This window comes from Dioscorea cayenensis, chromosome 12, assembly GCF_009730915.1.
Source record: "Dioscorea cayenensis subsp. rotundata cultivar TDr96_F1 chromosome 12, TDr96_F1_v2_PseudoChromosome.rev07_lg8_w22 25.fasta, whole genome shotgun sequence".
Taxonomy (NCBI): domain Eukaryota; kingdom Viridiplantae; phylum Streptophyta; class Magnoliopsida; order Dioscoreales; family Dioscoreaceae; genus Dioscorea; species Dioscorea cayenensis.
Window position 1 is genome coordinate 20,569,406 of NC_052482.1, and position 26,985 is coordinate 20,596,390.

The 26,985-nt window shown below is 36.8% G+C and overlaps 3 protein-coding genes across 10 annotated transcripts; 1 reads left to right on the plus strand and 2 right to left on the minus strand.

Annotated features, from left to right (window-relative positions):
- Window positions 1-2,824: 2,824 nt before the first annotated feature.
- LOC120273296 (receptor-like protein EIX2) lies at window positions 2,825-9,705 on the minus strand. Its single transcript, XM_039279920.1, has 3 exons — window positions 7,431-9,705; window positions 6,508-7,163; window positions 2,825-3,430 (listed from the first exon to the last, which is right to left on the minus strand). Exons 1-3 carry the CDS (start codon window positions 9,703-9,705, stop codon window positions 2,825-2,827), a joined length of 3,537 nt encoding a protein of 1,178 aa, XP_039135854.1.
- Window positions 9,706-12,594: 2,889 nt separating this feature from the next.
- Window positions 12,595-17,417, plus strand: LOC120273577 (deaminated glutathione amidase, chloroplastic/cytosolic-like). 8 transcript variants are annotated; one of them, XR_005540568.1, is made up of 5 exons: window positions 12,595-13,488; window positions 13,586-13,644; window positions 14,195-14,300; window positions 15,782-15,884; window positions 16,408-17,417. XR_005540568.1 is itself a non-coding variant. In XM_039280226.1 (5 exons), exons 2-5 carry the CDS (start codon window positions 13,591-13,593, stop codon window positions 17,306-17,308), a joined length of 405 nt encoding a protein of 134 aa, XP_039136160.1. In that variant the 5' UTR covers window positions 12,595-13,488; window positions 13,586-13,590; the 3' UTR covers window positions 17,309-17,417. The 8 variants fall into 8 exon arrangements, 3 of the variants coding, with proteins under 3 accessions (XP_039136160.1, XP_039136161.1, XP_039136159.1); XR_005540569.1 differs by having other exon boundaries at window positions 12,595-12,974; XR_005540571.1 differs by having other exon boundaries at window positions 12,595-12,907.
- Window positions 17,418-18,784: 1,367 nt separating this feature from the next.
- LOC120273083 (receptor-like protein EIX2) lies at window positions 18,785-22,148 on the minus strand. Its single transcript, XM_039279729.1, has one exon. It carries the CDS (start codon window positions 22,139-22,141, stop codon window positions 19,211-19,213), a length of 2,931 nt encoding a protein of 976 aa, XP_039135663.1. The 5' UTR covers window positions 22,142-22,148; the 3' UTR covers window positions 18,785-19,210.
- Between the last annotated feature and the right edge of the window lie 4,837 nt (window positions 22,149-26,985).

Sequence of the window (26,985 nt, forward strand, 5' to 3'; positions counted from 1 at the left end):
GACCGGCACAGGTGGAGTCACAGTGGGATCTCGACGATGGTAAAGGAAACGAATCAAGGGGGGTGAGCAGGAGGGAGTGAAGAAGAAGAGGTAGACACGAGGGAGATTCAACGAGATAGTGGAGAAGGAGGATCAAGAGAGGAGTGACTAAGAAGCTCTGGAGAAGGGAGGAGAGGAGGAGATGAAGGCACAAGGGAAGTATTTGTGGGGAAAAAAGGAGGGAAAAAGAAAAAGAGAGGAACCGAAGGAGAGGGAGACTCAAGTGGAAGAAGGAGAGGTATAAAAAGAGGTTGTCTTCATCAAATGTGACATCTCGAGAGACACGAATACGACGGGTAATGATGATCATAGCAACGGTAACCTTTATGCTCAAGGCTATATCCCAGAAAAACACAAGAGACTGACTGGGCGGTGAGCTTGGTCCGCTCCCGAGGTGAGAGCAAAACAAAACAACTGACAACCAAAAACACGAAGATGATCATAGCGAGGAGGTGTGCCATGAAGACACTCTCCCGGCTCGCGATCATGGAGATAAGATGAAGGTCGAAGGTTAATTAGATAGACAGCATGCATTTAACAAAGATCGTACCCAAAAATGAGGAGGAAGAAAAAGCACCAAGAAGAAGGGCACGAGCCGTCTCTAAGATATGACGATGCTTATGCTCGCTACCCCATTCTGAGGATGGGCCCCAGGACAAGATAACTGAGGCAAGGTGCCCTCAGAGGACAAAAAGGCACGAAAAGCGTGAGAAATGTATTCACCACCGGAGTCAGATCGAAAGATCTTGACTGAGGCAGCAAACTGGGTGTGAACCATGGCTATAAAAGATCGATAAATAGACAATAACTGACTACGATTATGCATAAAGTAGATCCAAGTAAAGCGAGTGTAGTCATCAATAAAAATAACATAGTAGCGGTTACCTCCTTTAGAAACAAAAGGAGCGGGACCCCAAACATCAGAATGAATAAGTTCAAAAGGAGCAGTAGTCTGAGATACACTCATAGGATAAGGACGTTGAATCTGTTTACCAAGCTTACAGCCAAGACAGACAACATCAGAGGAAGGAGAGACGGCTCCTAGGACGCCAAGACGAACAAGAGATGACAGACGAGAGTGACACAAATGACCAAGACGATGATGCCACAAATGAGGAGATAAGACGGTAGTATGACAGTGATGAACGGCCGTAGCGGGAGATGATAGGTGAAGAGTATCTAACACATAGACTCCATCATGGCGGCGGCCAACTCCAATCACCTTCCCACTTTGATCCTGCACACGACATGAGGTATAGTCAAAAATAACCTGACAGCCATAATCAGTAAGCTGACTAACAGACATAAGGTTCATAGATAAACGAGGAACATGAGATACAGATGGAATAGAGAATAAAGTAGAAGAAAAAATAGCCATGAGATGAGATAGGAAGCAAGGTGCCATCGCAAGATCTAACACGTGTAATATGTAATGGTGGACGTGAATGATGAAGATAAGTGGCATCGAGAGTCATGTGAAGAGAAGCACCGTAATCAAGAAGCCGAGAGGGACAGGAACTACCCGGAGCGTAGGAGGAACTCGAGATGACCGTGCATGACCGAGAGAGTCTCGAGATGAGATCGCAAATCAGGGCAAAACATCGCCAACAAACTCGATGATCGGCAGTGATGTAGAAGAAGAAGATGATGGAGCCGGGAGAGCCCTCGAGCGTAATGTGCCCTGCGGTGGGAGTGAGGCAAAGTGGTAGAAGAGGTGGTGAAGGAACAAGATCGTGGAAGTCCACGCCGCTTCTTCCGACACTCACGCTCAAGATGACCAAACATGCCACAGTGAGTGACAAATCACGGCGTTTTGGGCCGTGTAGAAGAAGAAGGCCGAGGTGAGACAGAAGGTGCCGGGGGTCTAGGAGATGAAAACGAAGAGATAGTAGGAAGGCGAGGGACAGCAAGGGCACTACCTCCCCCGTAATGGAAGCCCGGAGACGGGTTTCCTCAGCACGAACAAAAGTGAAAGCATCATCCAAAGAGTAGACCGAGGGGGCATGCAGCAACTGAGCCCGAGTTTGCTCAAACTCAGGACGAAGACGCATAATGAACTCATACATTCGTTGTGTCTCATCATGAGTACGGCGACGTGAGCAAGACTCAGAACAAGTAAGGATCTGGGCAGCATGAGAAGCACAATAAGGAGGAGTCAAAGCATCAATCTGACGCCATAAGGCACAATACCGACTATAGAACTGGTCGACAGTATCCTCGCCCTGCTGAAGACTAGAGAGAGTCTGATATAGAGTGTAAAGTTGCGCCTGACTGGAACCACAGTAGCGACGCTCAAGATAATCCCACATCTCCCGAGCAGTGGGAAGGTCAGCAATCTGAGTACGAATATCAATAGTGACCGTCTGACAGATCATCATCTTAGCTGTAGAATCGTCAGCAGCCCATTTCTCAAACTGCTGCTCAAAGACCGTGAGAAGAACAGAGGCCTCGGTGGAGGGAATGGTGTCAGGAATAGAAGGAGCAGAGGGAGCAGTACTTGTACCGTCAACATGACGAAGAACGCGAATGCCATCGAGAATTCGCTTGAGAGTGAGCCGCCATGCAATATAGTTGGTGCCATCAAGTACAACATCAGAATGATGGAGATTGCGATGACGCATATCAGATGGCACCCCACTAAATCCATAGCCATCCATATTAATTATATATAATAATAAGTAGTCACACGTGTACAGTAACAATCAACTCAATGTAGTTGCTTTTGAGGACATAGAGCCACTTGATCTTGGCATCATATGCTTGGAAAAAGGCATAGAGCCTTGATTCAAGGAATTTGAGAAGAGATGGCTGGTCGGCTGAACATCATCTTCCGGCGAGCGACGGCGACCAGCATCATCTTCCGGCGAGTGGCGGGAGCTGGGGGCGTGGCGGCGGGAGGCTGGAGCCGGGCGTGCGGCGGCGAGATGCTGGAGCGTGAGCGGCGGCGAGGCTGGAGCCGCGCGCTGTCAGAGGCTCGGGCCTGGGCGCGCTGATCGAGGCGCGTGCGCGGGCGACGGGCGGCCGGGTCGCGGAGCCGGGGCGCAGGCTGGGGGACGCGGGTGGGGGCCGAGCTGGGAGGGGGCGGAGCCGGGGCGCGGCAGGTGGGGGACGCGAGATGGGGAGGCGGGGAGGCCGGGTGGCGGCCGGGTCGGGGGCACGGCCGGGGTCGCGGTGGGGGCACCACTGGGGACGGGTGGGGGGCCGAGCTGGGGAGGGGCGGAGCCGGGGCACGGGCTGGGTTTGTGGAGTCGAGGGCTCGCAGAATTTTTAATGTATGAATGAGGGGATGGAAAAAGAAGAGGTATAAGAAAAAAAGAAGGAAAAAGGAAGGGACTGGCCGGAGAGATGGTCGGAGAGATGGCCGGAGAAGATGGCCGGAGAAAAACCTAGTCTGATACCATGTTAGAAGAAGGATGAATGAAAGAAAGAAGGAGTGGATCAATACTCATTTCATATGTATGGAATAAGTGTGATCAGAGGGGCTTCATATAGAAGCTAAGTATACAGGTATACGCAAGTATATACATACATACATCTAATATACATACACATAGCTAACAGTATACACATGGTAAAGAAAAAAAAACAAAGAAAGAAAACAAGATATTTTATTTATGGCATTAATGAAAATAACCGGAGAAGTACATATAAATTCATGCGTAGTAACTAGAGTGGCTTTATACCCCGCATTCGTAGTGATGGGACTTGGATTGAAGGCAATTTTGAAATTGGGAAAGTTTTTACCGATCATTTTCAAGCTCTTCTTGGCACCCCAATTACTCATAGATTCTTACTAAATTGGCAATATCTATTTGATTTCAAGGATAGAGTTGATCTCTCTCCTCTAGAAATTCCTTTCACCACTGATGAAATTAAGAACGTTGTGTTTGGTTTAAATGCGGATAAGGCCCCCGGCCCAGATGGTTTCCCAATATTCTTCTTCCAAAAACACTGGAATTTCATTCAAGAGGACCTTATTAAACTTTGTGGTGACTTTTATAACGGCTCTATTAACTTTGAACGCATTAATTGGGTCCACATTGCTCTTATTGCCAAAACTAAATCTCCAACTGAGGCCTCTGATTTCAGACCCATCAGTCTCATAAACTCTACTTGCAAAATCATCTCAAAGATTCTCGCCTCAAGATTAAGTCAAGTGATTAATTCCCTAGTTGATGATTCTCAATCTGGATTCATCAAGGGCAGATGCATTGCTGATAACATTATTGCTGCCCAGGAAGTGATCTTTAATCTTCAAAAAAAAGAAAGTTCTTGGCTTTGCTTTTAAAATCGATTTTGCGAAAGCCTTTGACTCACTAGACTGGAATTTCCTCCTGGAGATTCTAGCAGCAAGAGGCTTTGGCAATCGTTGGTTTAATTGGATTCATACCATTCTCAACTCTGCTAAAACACAAATTCTTATCAATGGGACTACCCAAGGGTATATTTGCTGCAAAAGGGGCTTACGACAAGGCGATCCTCTTTCACCCCTCCTTTTTGCCCTAGCAGCTGACACCCTTAGTGCTATGTTCAACCATGCTATCAAATCCAAAGTGTTGATTGGTGTCCAAATTGATCAGTTAAATAGCATCTGTCATTTACAATATGCAGATGACTTAATCATTTTTTCAGCTGGTGGACACGATGATCTTCGAATAATCAAACTAATACTTTATCTATATGAAGGTTGTTCTGGTCTATCTATTAATTATTCGAAGAGTTGCTTGTATTCCACAAATTATAGTTTTCAACCACACCTTTCCTCTGCAAGAATTCTTAATTGCAGTAGGGATTGTCTTCCAATTACATACCTAGGTGTCCCTCTTTCTGGAAGAAGGCCTAGATGACTTGACTGGGAAAATCTTATTGAAGTTGTCCGATCTAGACTCACACCCTGGAAATCATTATACCTTTCTCTTGGAGGTCGTCTTACCCTCATTAACTCAGTCTTATCAACACTCCCAGTTTATTGGATGTCGGTATTCAAGCTCCCAGCCTGGGTCATCCATGAGATGGATAAGATTAGGAGAGACTTCTTATGGAAAGGACCGGATCTTGGCCCAAAGGGAATTAGACTGATTGCTTGGAAAAGGATTTGTCGTCCTCGTAATATGGGTGGCTGGGGAATTCTTGATCTTTAGGAGTTCAACAAAGCTTTACTTGGAAAATGGTGGTGGAAGATCACAACTATACAGAACTCTTGTTGGTCCAAAATCATCAAGGACAACTACCCTATTATCGGATCTCCTGATTTCTTATTTCAACACCCACCAAGAAATAAATCCTTCTTTTGGGCAGGAGTTAACACCATTCTACCTTCCTTCCGATCATGCATCAATTTTCAAGAGAGCTCTTATTCCTGGCCTCTTGAAAAAAAGGTGTTTTTTATGTTAAATCCTTCTACATGTTCTTAATTGATGGAGGTCTTCGCAACCAACTTTACTCTCATTTCTGGAAAATCAAATCTCCAAGCAAAATTACTTTATTTTGTTGGCTGGTCAGGGAAAATAAAATTCTTACCCTTGATAATATTTTCAATAAGGGTTGCAATCCAAATGCTACTGACACATGCTTTCTTTGTCATAATAGCTCGGAAACAGTGGAACACCTGTTTCTTGATTGTATTTATGCAGAGCGAATTTTGTCCTTTTTTAGACAAATTCTCACAACTTAGTCTTAACCTTCCTCAGTATCCATTATTTGGACCGACTGGATCCCCTCTTTGACCTCTTCTCTTAGGAACCTGTGGGACCTCTGTTCTAGAGTCATCATCTGGAATATCTGGCTTGAGCTAAACAATCGGATTTTTAACTTTACTTGTTCTTCTATTTTTACAATTTTATACAAGTCCGCTAATATGCTACTTTCCTAGCTTTCAACAAATTCTGAGTCGCATCAATAGGAAATCTCCGAGGCCTCGCAGAGGATCAAGCGCTCCCTCAACTTCCTGAACACTAGACCTTCAGATTTTATTGGCGATTCGGCGAACACTGCTGATCCAGAGTAGTTCCCCTCTTCCTGTAGCTGGGCAAGCCTGTGTCTCCAGATGGTAGCCTTCGCCTGTCCAGCTTGCTTTCTTTTAGCTTCTATTTTCACGTTGTTGTTCTGTACTGCCTCTATTTTACTCATCTCTGGTGAGGATTTCTGGCAGTTCTTCTCTTTTTAGTTCTTTGTTTGCTGTCTTTTCCCCTTTGTGTTTCCATATATTCCTTCTTTTGCAATAAATCAGTGGTTTATCCACTTTTATCAAAACTAACTAGAGTGGCTTTATTTAAAGCTAGTTATACAATGACAGTTTAGAAGCAAATAGTACTCTACCACTAATTACATTGATTTCATCACAACCAAAGCCCTTTTGATTTTGGATACAGTGACTATTATTTTTACGTACATCATATCATACATGTGGTCCAAAAACCTAAAATAAAAGTGCCTCCAATCTTTTTTGAATAGTAGTATTCCCCACACTATCCAAAACCCAATAACAAATCCTGACATCAAACCAATGTAAAACCAAATAGGCAGATCATCTTTATCATCTTCATCTTCTTGATCATCAACATGGCTATTTGATTTTGGCTCATCACTTGTGCAATTCTTACTTAGAGGAGCTCCACAAAGATTAATATTACCAGCATAAATAGATGGATCATTGAAAGTGGTCAATTGGCTACAATATGGGATTTTTCCACATAAGTTATTGTGTGATAGATTTAAGCTTTCTAAAAAATGTAATGTAGAAAGACTAGGAGGAATTGGTCCGATGAGCTTATTTCTAGAGAGATCGAGAGATTCCAATGATTGCATTAGACCAATATCATCCGGGATCTCACCTGACAAATTATTACATGATAAATCCAAATTTTGTAATCCAACTAGGTTGACTATTTCTTTTGGGATTTGGCCTGACAGATTATTTGCAGAGAGATCTATAAATTTGAGAGATGAAAGAGTGACTCCAAATTGGAGTTCCATTCCTTTTGTTGACACGGTAATCATAACCACAAGCACTTCTGATATTTTAATGGAAAACTTTGCTCCACCATGCATACTAGAATTTATCATGCTTGTGAAGTTGCCATATGATGGTGGTATGCTTCCAGTAAATAAGTTGTGGGAAAGATCTAAAAAATGAAGTGACATGAGATTGGATAATAGAGGCAAGTTACCTTAGAAATTATTTTTTTTCAAGGTCAAGATCATCAATGAAGTCATGGTTTCTCCCACCCAACTAGGAAAGTCTCCGGATAACTTGTTGTGATCAAGAGCAAGAGTGGTAACATAAATGCACTTTTTCGGGAATGATGGAAACTCTCCGTGTAGTTGGTTGTTGCTTAAGTGCAACACTTGTAAAGATTGTGAGGAACTTATGAGAGAATCTGGAGCCTTACCTGCTAGTGAGTTGTTTGCCAAGATGAGGTATCTTAGGTGCGTCAAATTGTTCCAACAATTTGGGATTGGTCCTTCCAAATGATTGTTGGAGAAGTCCAATAACACAAGGTCCACCAAATTACAAAGAGAGTTCGGAATACCACCGGATAAATTGTTTGAAGATAAAGAAAGGAAAGTGAGCTGAGGTCTTATTCCTCCAAAGTTTCCAAGATTTGAGGGAATCATTCCTGAAAAAGAGTTATTGCTCAAGTCCAGTGCACCAACCATAGGAGAAAAATAAGGAATAGATCCCTCAAAGCAATTGGAACTAAGAAATATTCTCAAACTATATTCTCCAGCTTGTAAACGTTGAGGCAGCTGTCCGTTGATCTCATTGTTGCTGAGATCTAAGAAGCTGAGAATGTGTGTGTTGTTCCAGAACCAATCAGGTATTGAATCCTTGATTCCAGTATTGGATAGGACCAGATGTTTAAGAGTCACTTGGTTGGCTAGCCAAAGTGGAAATTTCGGCCCAACCTGACCATGATGTAGGTTTACTTCGAAAGCCTGAAACACTGGAATCCAATTAGTGCTAATATTGAGTGCCAAATTGGTATAGTCAAGGATTAGGTATTTGAGGCTTGTGAGATGGGCCAAGTGAGTTTCGGTGATAACAGAGTTGTAGTTGAAGTTGTTACTAAGATCGAATGTAATCAAATTTGAGAGTTGCGACAAATTTTCTGGGGCAGGACCATTTAGTTCATTACCTCCAAGAAGCAAATATTGTAGTTCCGAGAGGTTTCCCAGAGATGCAGGGACTGAGCCATTTAATGCATTGTCGCTAAGAGACAAATATTGCAATCTTGAGAGTCTTCCCAGAGATGCAGGTATGGAGCCAATTAATGCATTTGCTGCAAGATCCAAATATTGCAATCCTGAGAGTCTTCCAAGGGATGCAGGGATGGAGCCATTTAAAGCATTATCCCGAAGATCCAAATGTTGCAAGCTTGAGAGTCTTCCCAGGGATTTAGGGATGAAGCCATTTAATGCATTGCTATAAAGATACAATTCTTGCAGTTGTGACAGTTTGCCAATAGGTGCAGGAATGGAGCTGTGAAGGTTATTTGTAGAAAGATCAAGAGAAGTGAGATTTATGAGTTCACCCAACCAATCTGGCAAAGGACCCTGTAGTGAGCTATTTCGAAAATAAAGCACATTCAAATTTAGGTTGATGCATCTAGAGAATGCATCTCTGAATTCATTCAAGCTCTTCCCCACAAAAGTGCCATCCAAGTAGAGCCCCTGGAGATTGCAGAGATTACCAAATCCTCTTGGCATATCACCAGAAATTCCTTCATTGCCGCGCAAATCCAGAAATTGAAGAGAACTTGCGTTTCCAACAGAAGAAGGGATGGAGCCGGCCAACCCAGTGGAGTACATGTTGAGATCACATAGGCTGGGCATTCTAAAGAGCCATTCTGGGATGCTAGTGTTGCCGAACATGTTGGAGCTGATATCCATGACAACAAGGGAGGTGAAGTTGAGATATGGGAGAGACTCAGAGATGATGTTCATGCTGCATTCAAATAAATAAACCTCTTTTAAATGTTGAAGCTTGTTGAGTGATTGCATAACATTGTCCACACCAGAAAAGTTGACATGATCCATAAACAGGTATTCCAAAGAAGATAGACCAGATAGCCATTCAGCATCATCAACTTTGCTATAACCACGTCCTTCCTCAGCATCTAGGTTGAGGTAACGCGGCCTTGTGAGATTACCGAGCTCGTGAGGTATGACACCAGTGAAGCCCGAGTAGCGGAGGTCGAGATAAACCAGGTTCTCCAACAAACCCAATAATTTTGGGATGGAGAAATTGACAAAGAAATTGTCACTAAGATCAAGGTATGTGAGGTGCTGGAGGACAAGAAGAGATTGACTAATGTTGCCTCTCAGGCCCCAATCAAGAGCGCCTTTGAGGTCAAGGCGGACGACGTGACCAGAATTGTTGTCACAGCGCACGCCATCCCAGTGGCAGCATTCATCAGTTTGATCACCCCATGACGAGATGGGATAAATCTTGTGATATGTCATTTGGGCTTTGAATGTGAGGAGGGCGTCTCGTTCCTCCTTGATGCAGTCTCTACTAGTAATATTACTAGTGCTAGTAGTAGCACTGCTAGTGATGAAGGGCAATATCAAAGCAAGACATAATAATGATAATAGGAACAATACTTGTTGTTGTGGGAAAAGGAATATGAGTGGTGACGATGCCTTGCAGCCAGCAGATTCCATTGATGTTGGATCTCTTGTGCTCAACATTCATTTGCCTCTTACCTCATTTATATGCATACAAGAGACTATTGCGTACGCCTTAGAAAACTCGACTTCCAAAATTTAATTTTTGTATTAGATATAAAAAGATCATCTTTTTTTTTTTTAATAAAATTGGTAAATTATATTCACTCAAGTAAATTAATTATCTAACAAAATAAAAAATTGGACTTTATGTGGTGATCTAAATCATTTAAAAGTTTGTATTTTTATAGTAATTATTTTTTAATATTTTTTTTAGCTTTCACATCACAAATAATTCATCGACAATATGTGCCTAAATGTCAAAGTCAAGCAAAGATAATTAAAAGTTAAAAGAGGTGACGGTCAACTTTGAAAAAAAGTGGATAAAACCACTCGTTTATTGAAAAATAAGAAAGACAGCCCGGGAAAAACAAAGCAGGCTAAGAGTTCTCACAAGAAGTGACGGTCAACTTAATGCATGGAATAGTTAACACTAAATCTGGAATAGCTTAACTTGAATTTTTTACTAAAGAGATTTATTACAATTAGAGAGATTCTATCTAGTGATACACATAAATGAAAGAGAAGTGTTGGCCTAGAAATAATTAAAATAAATTAAAATTTTCACCAATAGGACCCCTAGAAATTTGTCCCCAAAAAAAATTAATAAAAAAAAATTATGACATCCTGGTGAGAAACAACCATAATGTTTTGTATAGACTTTACAAGATGGTTAGATTTTTTTTTTTTTTAAAAGAAAAAAGGGATTACATTGCTAAACAAAAATCCAAATTCTTGAGGTAAGAAAAATTTAAAGCTATCAAGTCACAAAAAATTTCTCACAAATCAGTAGTTTTTCAACCAACAAGTAATTTTATATCATGCTTAGAACATTTTTTATAGCATTTGCGATCTTTCTGTTACACCGAGAAGGGACATGGACGGTTGATTTAGAGAGATTGGAATTTTGACTAGTGATGCCCTTGTAGACACATCATGCTGCAGAACATGAAGCCTTAGTAATTACAATAATAAGGTCCTTTGTGAAAAAAAAATTACAATAATAATGTCATCAATGAACATAAGATGGTTGAAATTCCTATTTAACCTATCATCAAAGCTAGGAACCATCTTCAATCTTTGAGCAAAATTAATATAAGGATGGCCGCGAGGTTTGGATGATATGAGGAAAGGGAAGAGGGAGAGAGGATCTCCCTAACTATCTAATGCCCCTTAATTACTACTAGAGATCCAACGGTTGGGTTGACCACTAATTAAATCAATAGATGACATATAATTTTGCATCCACTCAACCCATAAGCCCAAAAAATTCATCTTTCTAAGGGTAGCAAGAACAACTTTTCACTCTATGGTATCATACAATTTCTCAATGTCTAACTTGACAATCATCCTAGGGGGATACTAGTACGTGTCATTATTAATCGAGTGAGCAACTTCCTGAATCGTTATAATATTATTACAAGTAGATCTACCCTTAATAAAGCCACTTTGCTCTGTACCTGCTAGCTTGTGAATCACTTTTTTGAAATTATTGACTAAAATTTTTATAATAATTTTATAACAAACATTGCATAAAAAAATTAGTCTAAAATCTGAAACAAATATGAGGGATTCCACTTTGGGATAAGAGCAATACAAGTCTTCCCCCAAGATTTGATCATTTTAGTAGTCTGAAAAAAAAAACATATATGACAACTTGGAAAAGGTAATCACTCACTCCGTTCCAGTAAGATATGTAGAAATCAACACTTATTCCATCTAGGTCAGAGCGGATGCCAGAGTCGCAGATATTCCCTGTGATTTAGAGCACAACGCAGAGCAAGAGTAGTTCTATTCACCTTGCAGTTAAGACAGCCCTGTGTCACCAAACGGTTACCTTCGCCAGTCTTGCTATATTCTTCTTCTGTATCTCTTTCTTTTCTACTTCCTTCCTTTCCTAGCTTTTTACTCACTTCTGGTGAGGGTACTGTTTTTCAGTCTATAACTGTCTATCTTCTTTTCTAGCTGTCCTATTTTGTTGTATTTCTTTTTTTTTTTCTTCAATAAATCAGTGGTTCATCCACTTTATTCAAAAAAATCTGGTTTGATCAAGAAATTCTTATCAGTTATCATCACACGAAAGAACATTAAAATCATTTGACATAGTGTTAAGAACAAAATCCAAAGAGTAATTTGAAGTAGTCCACAACTTTGAGTAAAATCCAGAAAACAAGTTTCGATTTTTTTTTTAGTATTGAAAACATTACCAAACTTATCCGAAATAGTAGTATTAAGCCTACTCTTATGTTTACGAATCTAGACAGAGTTGTGAAAAAACTGGTGTTGAGATTCCCGTGCTGACCAACATGAGACAGGTTCTCTGGGTCCAAAAGATCGAATTCCAGCAAAGACGGGCACTACGCCGATTTTTTTTTTTTTGAAAAGATGGATAAACCACTTCAATTAAAGAAAGAACAAGAACAAGAGTACATCACCCAGAGGGGGAAGAAAAGAGCAAACAAAACCAGCCACACATACAAAACAAAACAAACCACAAGGAGTGGCAACCACCTACAGCCCCAGCAATCACCAAAACGGCAGAGGAGACCTCCACCAGAGATCAGGACACGCCGATTACACAAAGATCTCAAGACACAAGAATTTCACTAGTGGTGTTTTTTTTAGTATTAGAATATTCACATCATATTTCATTATTTTGTAAAGATGTGGGTAAGTTGTGCTGTCTTCTCAACTTAGTAAACCGCTTTCTTCCACGTGGCGGAACATTACTTGTTTAGTACGGGAAAAAGATGCAAACCAAACTGCCCCAGTAGATAGTACCTCAGGAACACCAGACCAGGACTCCATCTCTCTCGCCGATCGAGTTCGGGGAACTCCTTCAATGGCCTTGTCCCTCGCGCCAAATCCCATTCATCGTTCCGGGGCCTTCAACTGCTCCATGGCGGCAGAGCTCGATCCGTGTGGGAGCCGTTCGTCTTCCCATCGATCGACACCTATTCTTCGATTCTAGTATCATTCTAGAATCTAGCTTGGTTTTCGTGTTAGATTTCATTGTCTTAGGCTGTGGAATCGTCAACACTTGATTTGATTTGATTTGGTAGGAACTAGGAAGCATCAGCTGCTGGTGTAAAGTTGCTTTGCTTTCCTTAGGCTTTCTCCTTTGTGTGCTACCGAGATGGTGAGTCTCTTGAGATTGCTGAACCTATCGATGGAACTATTATGCATAGATATTGTTCTCTGGCAAGGTATTTGAAGTAGAAAGCCACGCTTTTTGTTTCAATAACAATGTACCTGTTGTTCGACCGTAAATTGTGAATTTTTTCACACAATGTGAATGGTTTTTGAGGTGGTACTATCTCATGTTTGCAGATTTTGACCCCTTAAAAACTTTTGATTGGAAAGTAATATTGGAATTCTTCTCATGGTTATGTTTATTATAACCCAGTTGTATGCATGGATGGTCAGACTTTGTAAATAGTATTACATTATAAAGCTTTTGATTTTTTTTGTTTTGTGTTATTAAATATCGGACAAAATTAGATTGTAGATTATGTTGAAGTTCTCGTGAACTATGAGTTTGATGCTTCACAGAAGCTCTGGGTCATCTTGCTTACATGTATCCAGATATGTATATATGACAGAGAATCAAATTTTTGGTTATCTTCCAATAGAAAGGTTTAGATAACAAACACCTTTATAATACTCATGTTTTGGTGGATGGTACTGGGAGCATCAAAAGATTATATATTTAGATACTGTGTAAGACATCTTAGTCTTGACTCCTGACCCAAGCTTTGCTAACTTATTTGAGATGAATTAACTTTTATAAATAGATTTTTCCTTTTTGTTTATTAAGGTTTGATGTGGATGTCCCTGGGAACATGGTTTACAAGGAGAGTAATTTTACCACACCAGGTACATCGGCATTTTATTTGCTGGTTTTTTCTTATTTTGTACAATTTCATAGTACTATTAACTTCCCTGGGTTTCTTCTAGCTCTCTTTAGGTATTTCTTTTTTAATTTTTTTTATTTATAAAATGGTAGAGTTTGGTTTGACATTGTTCAGTTGCCAATGTATCATGGAATTGAACCACCCTCTTGTGGCACTTCTGGCTGATACCAACATTAAGCTGTTCTAATAAACTTTAAATTTAATTTTTTTTTCAAATGGTATGTTGTTCAATGGGATCATACAGCACCCAAAGCAAATACTGTTTGTGGAAGTTGTCTATTATGGCTGAAGATGGCCTACGTTTTTAGCTAATCAACTAAAATCCGTAAACTTAGTCAGTTTATGACCAATATCAGAACTTCATTTCAGATTCTTCTCTTGAAATGTTGTGTTACTTTCTACTGTCTTCTCCTGTCAGAATACTTAATTCTATGCGTTATTTTCTTTTTTTTATGGAATTATAATTAAATTTATTCGTCCTGTCTGCAACCTTCATATTGTTGTTCTTTCAGGTCATGATATTGTTGTGGAGGACAGGGGTGCTTGGGTCTTACAGTCTGTTATGAGTGAAGATTTCCTGAGCTATATCAGCTGTTATGGTTTCAACATAATGCCCAGGTGTGTATTTTGATAGTGAACTCCTCTATAGATGTCCTTTTTGATGGTGAACTCTTGTATTGATGTCTATCCATTCTTCACCATTTTTTTTTTTGGTCATTATTTTCCCTATGTCGTAAGTCTCTCACTTTGAGCTCTTGTAAATCAATTAAGGTTTTGTTGGTTCCTGCTGCTTTCACTACAACAAAAAACGCAATTTGCGACACATTTTTGCGACACAAAAAATAAAAAATGTGTTGCAAATCGCAATTTGCAACATAATCTGCGACACAATAAAATATATTGATTGACTATTAGATGGATTGACTAATTAATTAAATCCATATGCTACCGTATATATGTAACATATTTGTCCTTCTAATATGTATATATATATATATATTATATAATGAAGAGTCGGTGGGCTTGTGTGCATGAAGTTATGAGTAAGAACTTCAAAACTATGGTTTATAATTGTGCATGTGGTTTATCTTCTTTCTTATGATCATACCAATAATATGGAAGTTTTGTGCATTTATGATATAAATTGGGTAAAATTTTAATGTCAATACTAGTGAACTCCCAAAATGATGAGTCAAATTGTATATAATTTAACCCAAAAAAATTGTTCATCATGAAAACTATAATAATTCATCAAATGACGCTCCACTATATATATATGCCCAAATTTTGCGACACAGTTTGCGACGCCAAAAACTCGTTGCAAATAATGTTTCGCAATTTGTGTCGCAAAGTAATTGCATGCTAGGTGCCAATATTTGCGACAACGTTTGGGACGCCAATAGATCGTTGCAAATAATGTGTTGCAACCTGTGTTGCAAACCATTATATGGAAGGTGCAAAAACTTTTGCGACAAAATTGGCGACATTCTTGGATGGTCATTTTTTTGCGACGTAATTTGGTTAAATTTGCAACATTTTTGATTTTTTGTCACAAATGGTTGCAATTTGTGTCGCAAATTTGCGACACATTTATGTGTCGCAAATAGCATTTTTTCTTATAGTGTTTTACCAGAGTTACTGGGAGGCACACTGGGAAATTTTTCTACATGCTCGGGTAATTGAGACTCAATGTTTTGTATTTTCTTTTACCTATTTACTTTTACTTTTCATGCTTCAATCAGCTGTTTTGGTCATACAAGTGGTCAAGATATCAAAGGATTTTAAATAAGTAGATCACTTTTTTTTTGGTTAATGAGGACTTATCTGTTATGATTTAAAGGGGAAAACACCAAAAATGATGTTATCTTTCATTTTGGACTTTGAATGGATTTTATTCGTGATTCATTTCAGTCTTTGCTTTGAGAAGTTCACTTGAGTCTTGATATCGATAATTAGCACTACAAAGAATTTGTTTTGGTACTGTTTGTAACATAGAAATGTGTAGCACAGTTGAATACATAAGAATTAATCAGAATTTAGAACCTCTGTATAGGAGAAGTGGCCATTTGTAATTTTTTTTTCCTGCATCTATGTTGTAGGTAGTTGCAGCTGCTCAAGCTGGAAAGCACAATGAGAAAAGAGAAAGCTATGGTGATTCACTAATTATTGATCCATGGGGAAGAATTATAGCTCGATTACCTGGTAAGTCTCTGCACCTTTTTCTTCTAATGGTGTACTGTGCATATGTTTTTACAATGCTGATTTAAGGATGTGGATCACAATACAATTATAAATGCATTCTAAAAGAAACTTTTACCATCTTACATGCTGAATTTGTTGCCTTTTAGAGATTTTTGTTTCTTGGTTTTCCCTCCAAAATGAAATGTTGAAGTTGGACCAATTAAATTGCAACATTTTTTCTTTTATATTGCAATAGTTAATTAGCTTGTAGAGAACGTGATCATTTATTCAAATGAGGACAGGCCCTGAGCCTTCTTAATAGTGATTAATCCAGAGGTAGGCACTTCACAATATGCTGCTTTCTTTGTTGATAAAAGATTATTGTGGATACCATTTATGATTTGTGATCAGTAAATTAACTTTTCTTCATCTTGCATTGATGTATTATGTGCGATATTATTTCCTCATTTTCTTTCACATTTATTGATTTCCAAGTCTAGAAGTACCAAACATCATGTTTCTTTTGCGGCTTTTGCCTTGTCAGATCGTCTTTCTACTGGAATAGCCATCGCTGATATTGATTTATCAAATATTGAATCTGTTAGGATGAGGATGCCGATTTCAGAGGTAATTCTAAATCTACATCTCTTTCTTGAACTTGTGAATGTTTTTCCACTGCCCTGATAATTAATGTACTAATCTTTAATAGCATCAAAAAGTTAAGGCTTTTGGTGAAAAGCTTCGTGTTTGTGAAATTGCATGCAAGTGCTTGTTGATGCAATATGTAGTGATTGAGATCTATTGAGACCATTGATGTAAGTGAAGTTCCTAGTATAGATGAGGGCTATCATGTCTAGGGCTATGTGGAATGCCAGATACAAAAAAGAAAGAGATTTGATCAATGACATTCATAAAAATAGATGGTAAAATACAAATTAATTAAACTAGTCATGATACTCCATTAGTGAGCAGCAAACAGGGTTTCTGTAAATCATGGTCTCATACAATTTAAATCCCTATCGCCCTTGTATAGTCACTGTATATGTTTCCATTCTTTCTTGAACATTAGTATACTCCTCACAATGTCCAAAATTCAATTACAAATCCTAACATCAAAGCACTGGCAAACCAAACAGCTGTATTACTACTATCTGCATCATGGCTATCAAAACTTGGTCTATTAAATGAAGTCAAGATAAATCAGGTTCTTCAAGAAACTCAATAACTCTGTGATGGAGCTATTAAATGGAGTATCTGAGATGCTTGAAACCAATTAATAGGTATGCTCATTAATTTGTGGTGGTTGCTGGCATTGGAGGTTGAGGTGCATGGCATGGGTCAGGGTGGTTGTTGCAATGCACTCTGATCAGGGTTCTATCTTTTCAAGATATAAATTCTATTTGATTCACACTGTGTTGGTGATTTCCTTCTTTTTTAAGTATTAACCCAAACCATGAGTTGTAAGAAAAAAATTTTCATCCACCTCCAGAAATTGTAAGTTAGATTTGGTCTGTATAATTAAACCCATCTGTTGGTGAAAACTAGATCAAAGGTTTTTTGGGTGAAAATAAAGATCAAATTAAAAATGACGTATTGGAGATCGATATCTACATAACTTTTATTTTATTATATTGATAATCATTGCAAGACTCCAAAATACTTAAAAAGTGCTTTCAGGATCTTTCAAAGTTTTATGTGGGTCAAGATCAACCCTAAAATAGTTTGAAAAAAACAACCAATATATGATTTTATATGTAACCTAACTTTGAAAGTTAAGAATGTAATTAAAAATAAAGGATATTAGTAACCCATGTATGATTTTAAATCAAGCCTAATTTTAAAAGTTAAGAAAAATAATTCAAGAGGGTTTATGAGATTTGGACAATGTTTTTAATATTTTTTAAAAAGAGATTTTAATAAGATTGAAACATAAAAAGTACGAAATTTGATATGACTCCAAAAATAATCAAGATGAACAATTCAATAACTTTGTGAATTATTTGTGATCTATAAAGATATTGACCACAAATAAAAGACTACAATAAGTCAAATTCTTGTTGGAGCAACCAACCAGATAAATACTCTAATTAAACTCTATGGTTGACGAATACTCACAAAGTCAAAGTCTTGTAGGAGTAATCAGACAATTAAAAACCCTATTATTAACGAAGACTCCAAAATCATAGTCTTCTTTGATGGCAAATATAAGACTCCAAGTCAGCCAATTGTGCAGAAAAGCTATTAGATGTGGTATTACTGATCATGTCGTATGTCATGTGCCATATGAGACCTTCTCATGCAATTTTTAATTATAAGTATATCAGTATATGATATTGTTGAAAAACAATTTTTTTTCTTGCACAAAAAACTAAACCAAATGAATCAAGACAAAAGATTCAATCAAAGCAATTTAGCTATAAAACTCTTTTTAATAAATTTGTAATTTATCTATTTTGTTAAAAAAAAAAAAAAATCAATCCGGCATGGTATCCTTCTAGGTGTCCTAAATTGGTCACCTGAATGCTAACACCAACTCCAGAATTTGCATCCCCAACTCTGAAGTTAGAATTCGGGACCAATTCGAGACACTAATTTTTTATTTCGTACATATAACATTATTTATCCTTCTATGCTGCTATCATAACAAAGGAAATATATAAAGCCTGAGCTAATAGTGATTTAAAAAATAAATAATAAATAATAAAAATAAAATAAGAAGGTTTCATGTGAGTCCAGGCCATTGAAACTTGTGAGAATTAGCAATGAAAAGACATGGCCTTTAGATCAGAGAAATTGATTTATAGCATCAAAAGCTTAAGAGTTTGTTGAAAAGCTAACGGGCGTAGTATGCCACTATGCCAGATTAAGTATGCCTAGTTCTACATGGTAAAAAAGAAAATACAAATAAAAGGAGAAGATATCTTATTTATGGCATCAATGAAAACAAACAGGGAAAATACTCCTAATTTCATGCACAGTAGCTTGAGTGAGAATATTTAAAGCTAGCGATACATTAATAATTGACCAGCAAACAGACCCTTTGCTAATCACATTGATCTCACACAAAGAACCACCTCTTGATCTTGGGTACAGTGATCATTATCTTTACATACATCATGTCGTACATGTGGTCCAAGTATTTGAAATAAAGATACCTCCATTCTTTTTTGAATAGCAGTACTCCCCACACAATCCAAAATCCAACCACAAATCCTGGCATCAGACTAAGGTAAAACCAAATTGGTGGACTATCGTTATCATCATCTTCTTGACCATTAGCTTGGCTATTTGACGTTGGTTCATCACTTGTGCAATTCTTATCGAGAGGAGCTCCACAAAGATTAAGATTACCAGCATAAAATAGATGGATTATTAAAACTGGTCAAGTGTCTAGTATAAGGAATTTTTCCAGACAAGTTATTGTGTGACAAATTTAAGCTTCCTAGGAAATCTATTGTAGAGAGGCTAGGAGGAATTGACCCTATGAGCATGTTTCTTGAGAGATCGAGAGATTCCAATGATTGCATGAGACCTATATTACTGGGGATTTCACCAGACAATTTATTACATGACAAATCCAAGTTTTGTAATGCAACTAAGTTAACTATTTCTTCTGGGATTTGGCCTGATAATTTATTTGCAGAAAGGTCAATGAATTTGAAGGATGAAAGAATGACTCCATATTGAAGGTCTTCTCCTTTTGTTGACACAATCATTGTAATTACTAGCACTTCAGATGCATTAGTGTAAAACATTGCTCCACCATTCATACTAATATTTATCATGCCCGTGAGGTTGCCATAGGATTGTGGTATGTTGCCTACAAATGAGTTGTGGGAAAGATCCAAGAAATGAAGTGATGTGAGATTGGATAATAAAGGCAAGTTACCTGAGAAATTATTTTCTTTCAAAGTCAAGATCATCAATGAAGTCATGGTTTCTCCCACCCAACTAGGAATCTCGGCAAAGAAATTGTTGTGGTCAAAAGCAAGAGTGGTCATGGAAGTGCACTTCTTCAAGAATGATGGAAACTCTCCATGCAATTGATTGTTGCTTAAGTGCAACACTTGTAAAGATAGCGAAGAATTTATGAGGGAATTTGGAACCTCACCTGCCAATGAGTTGTTTGCCAAGATAAGATATTGTAGGCTTGTCAAATTGTTCCAGCAATTCGGGATTGACCCTTCAAAGTGATTGTTGGAGAGTTCCAATAACACAAGGTATTTGAAATTGCAAATAGAGTCTGGAATACTACCATTCAGGTTGTTTGAAGATAAAAAGAGGGAAGTAAGCCGAGGTCTGATTTCTCCAAAGTTCCCAATATCAGAGGGAATGTTTCCTGAAAGTAAGTTATTGCTCAAGTTCAGTGCAACAATGCCAGGAGGAAAATAAGGAACAGATCCCTCAAAACGATTGGAGCCAAGGAATATTCTAACACCATCTAGTTTGGCTTTAAATTTAAAGCTATGAGGCAGTCTTCCATTGATCTCATTGTTGCTGAGATCTAAGTATGATATACTGTACGTGATGTTCCAAAACCAATCAGGTATTGAATCCTTGATTCCAGTATTAGATATATCCAAAGAGTCAAGATTCACTTGGTTGGCCAGCCAAACTGGAAATTTTGGTCCAAGGTTACAATAAGATAAGTATATGAGGTTAGGCTGAAACCCTGGAATCCGATCAGTGCTTATATTAAGGACCAAATTGGTATGATCAAGGATAAGGTCCTTGAGACTTGTGAGATTAGCCAAATGAGCTTCGGTGATAACAGAGTTGTAGTAGTTAAAGTTGTAACCAAGATCCAATCTCACCAAATTTGAAAGTTGCGGGAGGCTTTCGGGGATGGGGCCATTTAAATCATTGCCTCTAAGATCCAAATATTCCAGTCCTGAGAGTCTTCCAAAAGATTCAGGGATGGAGCCATTTAATGCATTATCATAAAGATACAATTCTTGTAGCTTTGACAATCTGCCAATAGATGCAGGAATGGAGCTGTTGAAGGAATTAGAAGAAAGATAGAGATAGGTGAGATTTGTGAATTCACCCAACCAATCTGGCAAAAGACCTTGTAGTGAGCTATCTTGAAAAAAAAGTCCAATCAAATTTCGCCTTATGCATCCAGAGAATGCGTCTCTGAAATCCTCCTCCAAGCTCTTCCCTACAAAAGTGCCATCCAAGAGGAGCCACTGGAGATTGCAGAGGTCGCCAAATCCACTCGGCATATCACCAGAAATTCCTCTATTGCCGGCCAAGTCCAGAAATTGAAGAGAAGTTGCATTTCCAATAGATGCAGGGATGGCACCGATAAAACCATTGAAATACAAGCGGAGCTCACGTAGGTTGGGTATTCTGAAGAGCCATTCTGGGATGCTAGTGTTGTCGAACATGAAGTTCCGTCCGATATCCATGAAAGTGAGGGAGGTGAAGTTGAGATGTGGAAGTGACCCAGGGACGCTGTTCATACTACAGTCAAACAGAGAAACATGTTCTAAATGCTGAAGCTTGTTGAGTGATTGCATGACATTGTTCACCCCATAGAAATCGACGCCATTCATAGACAAGTATCTGAGAGAAGATAGACCAGATAGCCACTCAGCATCATCAACCTTGAGTAGTACTCTTTCATAATAATAATCATTAAATGCTAGGTTGAGGTAACGCAGCCTGGTGAGATTACCAAGCTCATGAGGTATGATGCCAGTGAAGCCTGAGTAGCTAAGGTCAAGATGAACCAGGTGGTCCAAAGAACCCAAAAACTTTGGGATGGAGATATTGAGGAAGCAATTGTTGCTAAGATCAAGGAATTTGAGGTGCTGGAGGCCAATAAGAGATTCACTGATGTTGCCACTCAGGTCCCACTCATCGCACTTAGGAGTCATGCGACTCAAGCCAAAACCATCATCATAATAATATTGTCGTGGTCGCCTGCGTTGGAGTTTGAGACGAAAGACATGACCAGTATTGTTGTTGCAGTGCACGCCAGCCCAGTGACAGCAGTCGTCATCATTTTGATCACCCCACGATGAGATGGGATGAGCCTTGTCATGTATAATTTGGGCTTTGAATGCGAGCAGGGCGTCTCGTTCAGCCTTGATGCAGCCTTTGGTAGTAGAATCACTAATAGTTGTAGTACTAGTACTAGTACTAGTGATGAAGGGCATCATCAAAGCAAGACATAATAATAATAATAATAATGATGATAATATTGATACTTGATGTTGTGTTGAAGGGAATCTTAAAAATGGTGGTGAAGCTTTGTAATTAGCAGATGGCATTCTTAAATCTCGGATCTCTGCTCAACCTTCCATTGTGTCTTTCCATATATATATATATATATATATATATAGATGGACACTCACACGTAAGGCTGAGAAAATTCGTAAAATTTAACTTTTTATTATTAAATATAAAAAAGCTCTTTAATTTGTTTCTTAACAAATGTTGACAAATTATATTCATTTCTTTTCTTAAAAAAGAAAAAAATTATATTCATTCGATAAATTTTATTATCTGACAATATAATAGTGGATATAATTTAATATCTAGAAAGAATTAGACATGAGTTAAAAAATTGGATGCAAATTTAAAAAATAAAAAATAAAAAACTCCCACATTGTAAAAAAAAAAAAAATGTTAAAAGGCATATATAGTCATTTACTGCATAAGTAGTTTTTTTATGAATAATTTTCTTCTATTAACAAGGCATCATTTTTTAAGCTTTCAACACTCTTGGTTTTCCAACATTTAATATCTTCATTTGCACTGCGGTCCCTTGTATTTGGACAAACAACTTCAAGATTTAATGGAAATTATTGTGCAATCAATCTTCTTAAGAATAATTTTCTCTTATTATTTAAGGCATAATTTTCAAAGCATTTAGTGCTATTATTTACAACCTTGAATATTTCCATTCTCACAATGGTCCTTATTGTTTAGAAAAGTAAATATAGTCTAAAATACGATGAGACCAATTCAATACATTATTTTCATATAATAAATATTTTAATAAGTCGGTCAATTTACATCCTTGTGCATTATTACAAATTTACATTCTACTTTTTAATGAACCATTTTTTTTTATTAAAATGGACAAATTATAATTCTAAGGTTAAAAACAAATAAGAGAATATGTTTTTGTGTTTTTACTCTTTACTATGACAAGAAAACTGAAATGATATTATTTAAAAAAAACATTAATTTTTTTTAAAAAATAGATAAATCACAAATGTTTTGAGAAAGGGGAAACAAAATACAGAAGGACTTAAAAAACAACAGTAATTTCAAATTTTAAATTGAATTAGTCATTCAATACATATTTACATTAATATGAAATACTATAAACAACTCATGTATTTATTCAATAAAATGGTTAAAAGATATTCATTCGAATATATTAGAATACAATAATTAATTAACATATGAAAAATATAGGCTAAATGAATGGAAAAACTAGTTAAGGGATCATTATCAATAACATAATTTTCTTTTTGTTATTCAATAGATGGAACTTAATTAAGTAACAATGAAGAGAAAACAAAATTTTAAAATTCAGTTTATTTTTCCAGCAATTTTTAATTCATTCCTAAACTATTCCAACTTTTTATAAGCATTTTTTATCCCATTGAATGAATATGAAAATTGCTAAAGTTTATGTTAAGAACCTAAATTATATGATAATTTATTATAAATTATAAAGTATTTTTAAATGTTTCTATCCGCTTTCATATCAGAAATTAATCACTGACAATAGTAAAAGTTTGATAGCTACATGTCAAAGTCAAGTTAAGCCAATTAAAAATGGTATTAACTGTCAACTTAATACATGGCTGTGTGTTTGAAGCATAATCAATTGATTGATTTTTCCATAATTAACTGCCCATTCTCTTCCAAAAATTTGGGACCATTTTTGCTAAATTTTCAACATCTCTTGTCCTCCTCTTCCTCTTGCCCTTAAAGAAGTCTAGTCTTTCTGGAGTCACGAGGGATATTAGTCTCCATAATATTTAGAATTTTTTTTATTAGGGCTATTTAATAAAATATTTGGTTGGAATGTGGAATACAAATATTTGGGGTCATTTTTAAAGCATCCCTTATTTTCCAATATTTGGCCCTTTGTCTTTGCAGAAAAAAAATAAAATTGGAAGACTTATAAGTCAATTATTGTGTAAATAATCTTTTTATAAATAATTTTGTCTAATTATTAGGGCATCATTTTCAAAGCATTTAATACTATTATTTTTTAACCTGTGATATTTCTATTTTCATGATAGTATGACAGTTTAGGAGAATAAATAAATTAAAACTAAAATATGACAAGGTCAATTTGATTTATATTATTAATGAATTATGGTTTATCCATCTCTTTAAAAAATATATATATTTATAATATTAATAAATATTTAAACAAAATTAGTCAAAGTAAATCCTTATCTTTATCATTAAGTCAGCCAAAATAAATCATTTTCTTTATCATAAACATTATGTGTGTATATATTACAAATTTAAATATTATTTTTTAGCAAGGCAAGACCTAAAAGAACCATACAAAATTGATTAGGAATCCAAAATTTAACTTAATGAATAATTTTAATCACAAGTGACATCAAAGAACCATTTTTGTTGGTCAAGTAGATAAATCATATTTCTTAGATTAAAAGTAGCATTAGTGTATTTTTCTTCTCTTTCTTTCTTTCATTCTTTTCTTTTTCGTCTTCTTCTTTCTATTTATTTATTTATTATTTATTATTTATTTTTTAGAGTTTTTTTTTACATGTTACTTGTACGTGCTATATGATCAGCTATTTTATTTTCAAAATTTTTTTAAATATGTTTACAAATTTTTATGTAATTTTAGTTATTTTAAAAAAATCCGCTTATCATTTAATTCACAATAACCCTAATTTCTAAACTCTAAACACTAAATCCACCCTAAACCCTAAATTCTAAAACCTATAATCTTTAAACTTTAAACATCAAAATCCATAAATCTTATCCACATATCATAACAATGGAATAAGTGATATGTTAAAAACATGTGGCACGGCAATCATTGATTAGAATGGGACATTGCATAATGTGGTGCAACAGCTTCATACAACCCCTTTTTTTTTTTTTGAATAATAGACGACAAGCACCCTTTTTTATGAATATAAACATTACTAAACAGTACTGGAACCCGGATGTACAATAGATGTACAGTATGAGAATAGTATAAGAATCCCGGGTGAACAGTGTATGAACAATACGGGGAACAGTACTGTTGGGGGAGAGATTTGAACCCATGACCTCCCCCTTACACTTTGATGTCATACCATTAGGCTATGATACAATAAGCACATAAGATTAGCTAACCAATTTTGAATAGGGGAAAACACGCACACACATCTTATTCTTTGTTCATCCACAGAGATTAATACATTTCTGAATTACTCTAAGCTCCACAGGCCACATATTATGCATTCAGGTACAAACAACAAAGCTGTCTAGGTTAATCCTAATTTATTCAAAAATAACAATAACAACAACAATAATAATAATTCTTTTGAACAACTAATTAATTAAGAAGGAAAAAAAACATTGTGCTATCCCCTTTTTGCTTTTGAAAAGGTGGATAAACCACTTCAATTAAATTTTTTTTTTGCTTTTCATTGCTTATTTCTTTTTCCTCTTTAGTTCTAAATTCACAATAATATTGGCAATGCTACTAATTTGGTTTAATAAGAAGCAGAATGCATGAGTAAGTGAATGAATAGCTATTAAGGTCAATATTTATTTTATTGAAGGTGATAGTATACTAATCATCTGTACGTGCCCCTGAATTAGATTATGATACAAATTCCACTGAAGTACTTCCAGTAATATTTCTTTTCACTTTCACACAGAAAAATCCAAGGGGTCCCTGTTATATGCCTACATGTTCAGGCAAAGGGGTGAACAACAGTTTGTTCGGTTTGTTATCTATTTCCCTGAGCTTTAATTAATCTTGCCAAACCTTTTAGTAACATGTATATCATGTTTAGGTTTAGTTTGTCTGCATCTCGAGTTTCTTTTCATGCCTTTTTGTTTTTGTGTTTAAAAATCAAGGAATCATTTGGCCTTTGAGTATGTCTCTGTGAGACTGATTAGCACAAGCATCAAGCTTTTGATACGCTCCTCTGACGATAGTTTTCTGGTTAAATTATTTCTATTGAAGTCTACCTAGATTTTGGCATTATTGGCTGCTTTTGGTAAATTGGATTAGACTCCATGCTTTTTAACTTGGCAGTGGTTGATGCATGCAATGAACTTAGATTGAGTGTTTGCTTGAATAAAAGAAAACAAAATATGATAAAACCAACACTTTGTTGTAGTAGTACTGTGATATTCAAGTTGAGTTTTGATTGAACATTTACCGAATTATGGCCCAAAACTCTTGTTAAAACATAGAGTTGCAAGACTGTCAATCTCTGCGAAGTCAACGGTTTTACAATAAGCATATATAGCTCCTTGAAATGAACTGTCAAAATCAAATCTTAGTGCGCACTGCTTCTCCTCCTCAGCATTTGTCCTCCTTATGATCCATAACCATGCATTCTCGAAAATTAACAACATTGATGAAGGTGACCATGAAGATGATGAAGAAGAAGATATTAAAGAAGACACTTGTTCCTCCGCTTCATCTAATGAATTAACAATGTAAATTCTACAAATATTCATTCATAATTCATAATTCGTACTAAAACCTTTTTAATATGTTTTTTTTTTCTGGATGTTTGATCTCACTGCACCTTCAAAATCATATAAGTGGTTAATTAAACATTATGCGTATCATTCATGTAGTAATATAGTATTTGATAATAAAATTAATATCAAAATTATATTAAACTATACGAATTTTTTTTTTAATTAGAATATTTACATTATATTTTGTAAAGATGTGGGTAAGTTGTGCTGTCTTCTCAAATTAGTAAACCACTATCTCCCACGTGGCGGAACACTACTTGATTCGTATGGAAAAAGATGCAAACAAAACTCCACCAGTAGATAGTACCTCAGGAACACCAGACCAGAGCTCCATCTCTCTCGCTGTCGCTGATCGAGTTCGGGGAACTCCTTCAATGGCCTTGTTCCTCGCGCGAAA